At 38.7% G+C, this 8,292-nt stretch overlaps 1 protein-coding gene across 1 annotated transcript in view; it reads left to right on the top strand.

The window, feature by feature from the left end:
- Positions 1-214: 214 nt before the first annotated feature.
- The window catches only part of CSTF2 (cleavage stimulation factor subunit 2), a 26,760-nt gene continuing 18,682 nt past the window's right edge, over positions 215-8,292 (top strand). Inside the window, exons 1-7 of the mRNA XM_023732383.1 lie at positions 215-410; positions 1,710-1,788; positions 2,150-2,319; positions 3,187-3,323; positions 3,805-3,924; positions 4,039-4,176; positions 6,751-6,874. Of these exons, the coding sequence (XP_023588151.1) occupies positions 353-410; positions 1,710-1,788; positions 2,150-2,319; positions 3,187-3,323; positions 3,805-3,924; positions 4,039-4,176; positions 6,751-6,874 (826 nt within the window). The 5' untranslated portion in view covers positions 215-352. The remainder of the gene's footprint in view (positions 411-1,709; positions 1,789-2,149; positions 2,320-3,186; positions 3,324-3,804; positions 3,925-4,038; positions 4,177-6,750; positions 6,875-8,292) is intronic.

Genomic DNA, 8,292 nt, shown 5'->3' with positions numbered 1-8,292 from the left:
GTGTGCCCGTTGTTGGTAAATGAGCTCCCTGTTACCATGGTAAAAACCGCTGTTGCCATCTGTATTGTGGTCGATGATGCCTTGACCTAAGAGAAAATGAATAACAACAAAGAATTCTACAGACTAAAGCCTTCGAATTAGCCTGGATCCGCCAGAATCTAGTTCAGAACGGTGTTATTATCAGGCGGCAGCTAGACGACAAGAAGGTTATTCCCCTCACGGACATAAACGGAGCTTGCGGATGACGGAATGACGCCAAGGGAGGCGCCCTGCGTCCGCCTGCCCAGGAGCTTCCGCCTCACGCGCCGTACGGAAGCGTGTATAGCGTACCGGAAGCCGCCTGAAGAGAGCGATGGCGGGTTTGACTGTGAGGGACCCTGCGGTGGATCGTTCACTACGTTCTGTGTTCGGTGAGGGGAATTCAGTGGAGCCCAGCGTCCGGGAAGGGCAGAAAGAGGCAGGGAGCGGCGAGGAACGCCCCCTGCAACTCTCCCACCTCATGAACCGGAGCCGGTGATAGGTCGGGCGTCGAGCTCTTCCTGCTTATCCTGTGGGCGGCCAACCTGGTGGATTTGTGGGCAAAGAGATGCTTCCCTTCTCCCGAGTTTCCGCAGCTTTACTGCGATATTGTTGCGGGAGTTAGGCGAGCGTTCAGCTTCTGTGCGTTTCTCCTTTCATGAGCTTCAGTTTTATTATCTGGAAGCGAGGGCGCATGGCGACAGTCCCTCACTGTCCCGTACTACTGTTCACCCCCTATTGCAAAATGCAGATTAAATGCTGAGGGGGAAGATCCCTGTGTCCACTTTCCGTCCTCAGATAAGGACTTTCTTCCTCTGGTTTTTACCGGTAATGTAATTCATCCGTAGTGATAGCGGCCACCTGGTGTCCTGAGGTGGATTATAAATAAATGAATGAACAAACCAGTAAGACCTCGTCGAAGGAATTCTGAAGACGATTAAATCTATTCTGAGTAAATTTTTCTGCCGAAATAAGTCGTTTTTCAAAGTATGTGTGGTGATTTTAAAGCACCTTTTGAAAAGGAACTTGACAAAACAATTAAGAATAATTGTTAAACATCCTCCACTGCATTCTTGGACTTTCTTTCCGAAGTGTGTGTATGTGTGTGGAAATACGGACATTTGAGCCTCTTCTAAAAAATGATAATATTTTTAGTAGTTACCAAAACCCAAACCCATTGCTATCCAGTCAGTTTGGACTCAGCGACCAGATAGGATAGAGTAGAACGGCCCCATAGGGTTTCCAGGGAGCGGCTGGTGGATTTGAACTGCTGACCTTTTGGTTAGCAGCCAAGCTCTTAACCACTGCGCCACCAGGGCTCCATTTTTAGTAGTTATTGGGTGGGAAATAAGACCTGCAGACGTTTAGGAAAATACCTATGCCTAAGTATTTATTTTCACCAAAGTTAAGGGAAGTCTAACACTTGTCACATCAGTCTGAGAACTAACGTTTAAGAGTGCTTACACCTTTTTTTATCGAGTCTCATCAGTGGTTTATTTCGCTTTTGTCAGCAGATAAGATTGGAATCTGGTCTGAAGGAGTTCCATGGAACTAGGATTTGAAGAACATTGTATTATGAGACAATTGTTACATACCCAATGATATAAGTAGATAATGTACTGTTTGTATTCTCACTAAAGATCTAGATTACAAACTCAGGATTTTAATATGTCACCTATTTTCTTCCTCAGTGGGGAACATTCCTTATGAAGCTACTGAAGAACAGTTAAAAGACATCTTTTCTGAGGTTGGACCTGTTGTTAGTTTCAGGTGAGGTCCCCTTCTTTTGCTTCCTGGTAGGGTTTTCTTGTTAAAAATCGCCACAAATTTGGCCATTAGGAATAGTTAGGAAGTTTTTTTTGTTTTTGTTTTTAATACTGGTGACTTTTTACATGCATTCTTCTTTTTTTAATGACAGCTTTATTGAGGTATAATTAGCATACCATATAATTCACATGGATTCTTATCTAAAAGATTTTTTTTCATTAAAAAAATGATTAAAAACATTTTAGTGGGGCAAGGTCAGAATTGTAAAGTTTTATCCTATGGTTGGCCAAATTAGAGCATGGAAGTGTTAGCAGGAACCCTGTGTATGTAACATTTGTGTCCAATACTTGGTTTTGCTCTCCAGGTTGGTGTATGACAGAGAGACAGGAAAACCAAAGGGTTATGGCTTCTGTGAATACCAAGACCAGGAGACGGCCCTTAGTGCCATGCGGAACCTGAATGGGCGTGAGTTTAGTGGTAGAGCACTTCGAGTGGATAATGCTGCTAGTGAGAAGAACAAAGAAGAGCTGAAGAGTAAGTATAAACTCAAGTTGTATGAAATACAGGTTAATAAAAATGTAACAGTGAAAATTTTCCATTTAGGTTATGTTCTAGAGTATGCTGAAATGGTTATCAACACAGTTTCTTTATTTGATTAACTTGAGGTACCTGAGTTAGGGAAGTATATATCTTTGAGAAACAAGGTAAAGTTGACATGGAAAGTCCTTCAGTTGCCAAGAGGGAATTGATTTCCAGTTGAAGATGAAGTTATTCAGGCTCACCAAGCCATCAGTAGGTGCGAATCATGTTGTTAGTGTTTGCCACTCCTATGACTTATATTGCCAGATCTATAACTGGTAGGATACTAAGGCGTTCTTATGTTTTTTTTGTTTTTTTGTTTTTCTTTCCCATGAAGTAATAGATTTAGGAATTCCATTTTGAAAGTAACATCTTTATTTCTGTTTAAACCTTTTGCTCGTGCAGTGTCTTGTCAAAAGAAATTCATATACCTAGTTTCCTACCTTAGGTTAACATTGTCCATCTGTGTCACTATGGTCCCCTCTTCCCTCTGAGAGCAGAAAATTACACTCTGTCACTTGACCCCACGGAAACAAGAGACTTGCAAATCACTTATTTCACAGCTCCAAAGAATTTTTTTTTAATTGTACTTCAGGTGAAGGCTTACAGAATAAATAGTTTCTCATGAAACAGTAGTACACATATTGTTTTATGACATTGGTTAACAACCCCACAACATGTCAACCCTCTCCCTTCTCGACAGCTCCGAAGAATTTTTAAGTTATCAACTGGTCCTTACGGTAGCCCTGGAAAGTAGATACTTGAAGTGATTTAGCACTTTATTTTGTCTCCTTAACTTTCTTGTGCTTTCTTCCTGATCAGGCCTTGGCACTGGTGCCCCTGTCATTGAGTCACCTTATGGAGAGACCATCAGTCCTGAGGATGCCCCTGAGTCCATTAGCAAAGCAGTTGCCAGTCTTCCACCAGAACAGATGTTTGAGCTGATGAAACAAATGAAGGTGGGATGAGGTATTAGGTTATGAACAAATCAAATCACATTGGATTTTTAAGGAGTGATTGATAAACAGTGGAAATGGTTCCCTGAGCTCAGATAGGTGTGCTTGTAGACCACCGTTTCGTGCACCTTCGGTATTCTGTACATGTGTAGTGTATTTTACATTTTATACAAAGAGCTTCCCATTTTTGTACACAAAGAAGCACACCTATACAGACAATCTGACTGTTTTGTGGCCCATAGAAATCAAATGTAGATATTAAAGTGTGCTTTTTTTCCCCTAAATGACAATATTATGGTATTTGAAATGCCTCTTACTTTTTTTGCCTGCCATGACCAAGACTGTGTGTGTTATGCAAAAACCAATGATAGCTTAAAGAGCCTTTTGAATATTACATTTCTCAGATGGGAATGGCACTAAATTAATTATCTACCTCTAAGTAGTAAGTATTGAATCTGATGATGAAATCTGCATATCTTCTCAGCTTTGTGTCCAGAATAGTCCTCAGGAAGCACGGAACATGTTGCTTCAGAACCCTCAACTGGCTTATGCCTTGCTCCAGGCACAGGTGGTGATGAGAATTGTGGATCCAGAGATTGCCCTGGTGAGTGCTTTTGGTTCTTTTATGGAAATGGTAGAGTAAACCTTGGGTGGGGTGGGAACTGCCTGATTGCTTTGTTAAATGGACAGCTCATAGAGTGGTCTTTTTGATTTTTAGAAAATTTTGCATCGCCAGACAAATATCCCAACACTGATTGCAGGCAACCCTCAGCCAGTCCATGGCGCTGGGCCTGGCCCAGGATCCAACGTGTCAATGAACCAGCAAAATCCTCAGGCTCCTCCGGCCCAGTCTTTGGTAGGGCTTTATCCCTTAATGTTTCTTTTGTTTGTCTTAGAATGTCATTTATTTTTAGGAGTATATATTGGAAGAAGAATGGTCAGGAATTATTCTGCTGTAGATGATAATTTTAATTTCCAAGCATGAAACATTTTCCAGGTTGCAGAGTACATGGCATCTGAATGAATGTACATTCAGCTCCAAATTTGTAAAGCAAAGAAAGAGATCTTTCTTGTATAGTCTTTTTTTCAAGCTGTGTGTGTGTCCCCACACACACGCGTATGCGTATGCACATGTATGTGCACATCCCTTGCTCTGTGGTTGACACTTCATTATTCCGTATACATTCTCTCACTTAATCCTCACAATAATTGTCTGAAATTGGCATCCTTATTATTTCCATGCTTATTGATGAAAAAAGTAAAGTTCATTTTCCAAGCATGACACAAAACCCTGAAACCATAAAAGAAAATACTGATACATTTGAAAATTGAAAAATTTTCTGTATGGAAAAAAGAAGTGAATGACAAATTGTGAAAAAGAATTTGCTACACATATAATGAAAGCAGACTTAATGATGAGCCGTTAACCACATTGTTTATAACAATGAAAAATTAGAAACATTCTAAGTGTGCATCAAGGGAAGAAAGGATGAACTGTGGTATATTTGTCCATTGGAATACTCTACAATAGTTAAAATGAAAAAACTGCACATATCAACATGAATGACTCTCAAAAACATAATTCTGTACAGCAGTTAAGATGGACTAGGCTATATAGTATCAACACAGATAACTCAGAAACATAATGAGTACCATTCAGTAGGAAAAAGTGAATATGTTAGCTATCCAAAATGTGGGATATGTGTGTCAGCATAAATCTTTAAAACATGTCGAGTGAGTTGCAAAAGAATATGTTCAGTATGTGATGATTTATATAAACTTTTAAAACTTCTCTTTGGAGTTCTTAGTGATTGTCTAGGCAGGAGGGGGAACAGGATACAGTTGGGTAAGACCATGCAGGAAATTTCAACTTATATATAGTTTATTTCCTAACCTGTATAGTAATCTCTATATAGTTGGTATATCTGGGATTTTTCATAATAAACAAAAAAGGTCTCCTGTAAATTAGTAAGAAAATTACAATAACCCAGTAGAAAAAAGTGGACAGAGAACGTAAACGGTTCACAAAAGTGGAAAAGCAAATATAAAATATATGAAAAGATGTTCAACCTCAAAATGAGATAAATGTGAATGGGACTACCTATCAGACTGACAGGTAAAGAACTTGGATTGTTCAAAAGTGTAGAACAGGGGTTGGCAGGCTTTCTGTAAGCCAAATAGTAAATATTTTTGGCTTTGAGGGCCGTACTGTCTGTCATAACTATCCAGCTCTGCCTTCGTGGTGCCAGAGCAGCCTTAAATGATGTGTAAATGAATGAGCGTGGTTGTGTTCCAATAAAATTTTATTTATAAAACCAGGCAGGTTTGGCCCACAGGCCATACTTTGCCAATCCCTGCTCTAAATAAATAAATACTTTTTTAAAAATAGATAAGAAAGTAAGCTAAAGTCAAGAGAGGTTGACTGGTCCAAATTAACATAATTGTAAGGGACAAATCCAGGATTTGAACTTTGTTCTGTCTGTCTTCACCTGGTTTTCCCATAACTGCCTCACTACGTCATTTCCTCTTTTCTGTTTTAGAGTTTTGTTTCTGTTCATTATCTCAGATAGTATATGTGATTTTTTTTTTTTTTTGATAATCTAGCTTTTATGCTTTATTGAGCTCTTTCTCTTCTAAGGGGCTGTTCAGTTCTTTGGGGGAATACATAGATAAAAAAAATAGCATTCCCTTTCCTTCAAGGAACTTTAGGAGCCCTGGTGACTCAGTGGTTAAAGCACTTGACTGCTAACTGAAAGATTGGCAGTTCGAACCCACTACTGCTCTATGGGAGAAAGATGTGGCAATCTGCTTCAGTCAAGATTTACAGCCTTGGAAACCCTATGGGGTAGTTCTACTCTATCTTATAGGGTCGCTATGAGTTGGAATCAACTTGATGGCAGTGGGTTTTTGGTTCAGGGAACTTTAATTGTACTGTTAAAAAAAAAAAAGGGTTCACATTCCCCCAAAACTAGAATTATATCTGAGGACATGAGTGAGAAGTGATAAGTCAAATAAATTGTTCCATCTTAAGAATATAAATAGCTAGAAGTTGCTTTAAAAATAGTCCCAGCCTCCTCTTCTTCAAGACACTTATTTTTTTTTACTCTCGTTGCCAGGCCCCAGTCATGAAGTCAGAAATAGGTGCTAGATTCTGCCTTGCCACACAGATAAGACTTGGCAATTTCTATATTTAGAACGTGCTGCATCTTAACCATCTTGTATATAACCAGATTCATCACATGTATTGCAGCTTGCTTCTCTGGAATTCAAAGTGTATTACAAATCTAATGCCACATAGGATGTACTGTACGAAAAGGATGTTTGGTAGAATATTTGGGGGTGTCAATTTGAAGAGGGTTTTAAGGTCATAGACTTAGTGTATTGAATTTCCATGGAGGCAGGTACATACTCTGGTTTTTCTCTTGGTCAGGGTGGAATGCATGTCAATGGCGCACCTCCTCTGATGCAAGCTTCTATGCAGGGTGGAGTTCCAGCACCAGGGCAAATACCAACTGCTGTAACAGGACCTGGCCCTGGTTCCTTACCTCCCGGAGGTAAATTTCATTTAGAGTACTTTGCTAACGTTTTGTTAAAGCAAATGCCACAGTATAGCCAAATTATTATGTGGTAAAGGGATGTAGGTATGCAATTAATATACTACTAGAAAGTGTATATTCTAGGTGAAAAATAGTTGATTTGTTGTATACAAATCCTATCTGATTAATGAAGCAGGGAAAGGGAAAGTAAAGTGGAAAAGTACAGTAAATCTTCCAAATTAATGAAGGGAAAAATGGAATGAATGGAAACTTAATCAAACCAGCAAAAAAAATAATAGGGAAAAGGAAACAGTGATATAAGGTTAGTAAACGTACAGTAAAATGGAAGGAATAAAGTCAAGTATAATTGGCATTCCACTAAATGTAAATGGACTGAATTCTCCCATTAAAAGCCAGAGACTATTAGATTAAGTTAAAAAACACAAGAATAAAACAGGCACAAAATACATGGTCACATTTTTTATTATATTTAACAGTCATGTTATAGAATTGTGCTTTAGTAAATATAATCAGACCAAACATAACGAAAGGAAAAAGAAAATTTTTAAAATAGTACATGTTCATTGAAAGTGTATGTATAGGCAATTGAGTATTGCTATTATACTTGTAACTTTTCATCATTCAATAGCTGTACCTAAACTATTTCACTCATAACTTAAAGAAGTTATGAGTGAAATAACAATTCCCCGTATTAAGTATCTCTATGAACACTTTGAAAAACGTGATGGATATCAATATTTAAATTTTTTAAACTTCTCATTAATTTATCTTAACCTGGATTAGATTGAAATTACACTACTCAAGGGATAATTTGAATCTAAATCCTGTTTTGTAGAGAAATCAGTCTCATAGAGCTAAGCTGACAAGGAATGGAAGACAGAATTTTTAAAAGAAATTTCAGCAAACTTAGAATTTTCGTTTATCCAGTTTATCCTATACAGTTATAGGTAAATCATCTTTCAGTGAAAGAAATGGATTCTGTATTTTATACATTTTTGAGTTATAGGAGCCTAACTAACCTTAAAATACCAAACTTTGTAATGTGGTCCTACTACACGTAACAAGTCTGCAGTCCATGATGTATATGACTCGCGTGAGTTGAAAAACACCCAACTGGTCTATACTCTGTTCGATGCGACAAGTGCACTGATCATGCACTTGAATTCTTAGCGGCGTTAAATCGCTGTAAAGTTTCTTGATGTCTCCTCCCAATTTCTGTACTTATTTCACCACAAACTGGTAACATACAGTTCATGGATCAGCATCATCTCTGGCCTACACTTTTAGTAGCATTGTGCTAACCCGTTGCCGTCGAGTTGATTCCAACTTATAGCGACCCTATAGGACAGAGTAGAACTGCCCCATAGGGTTTCCAAGGAGTGGCTGGTGGATTCGAACTGCCAACCTTTTGGTTA

This window comes from Trichechus manatus, unplaced genomic scaffold, assembly GCF_000243295.1.
Source record: "Trichechus manatus latirostris isolate Lorelei unplaced genomic scaffold, TriManLat1.0 scaffold00051, whole genome shotgun sequence".
Lineage (NCBI taxonomy): Eukaryota > Metazoa > Chordata > Mammalia > Sirenia > Trichechidae > Trichechus > Trichechus manatus.
This window is presented reverse-complemented; position numbering and strand designations above follow the sequence as displayed.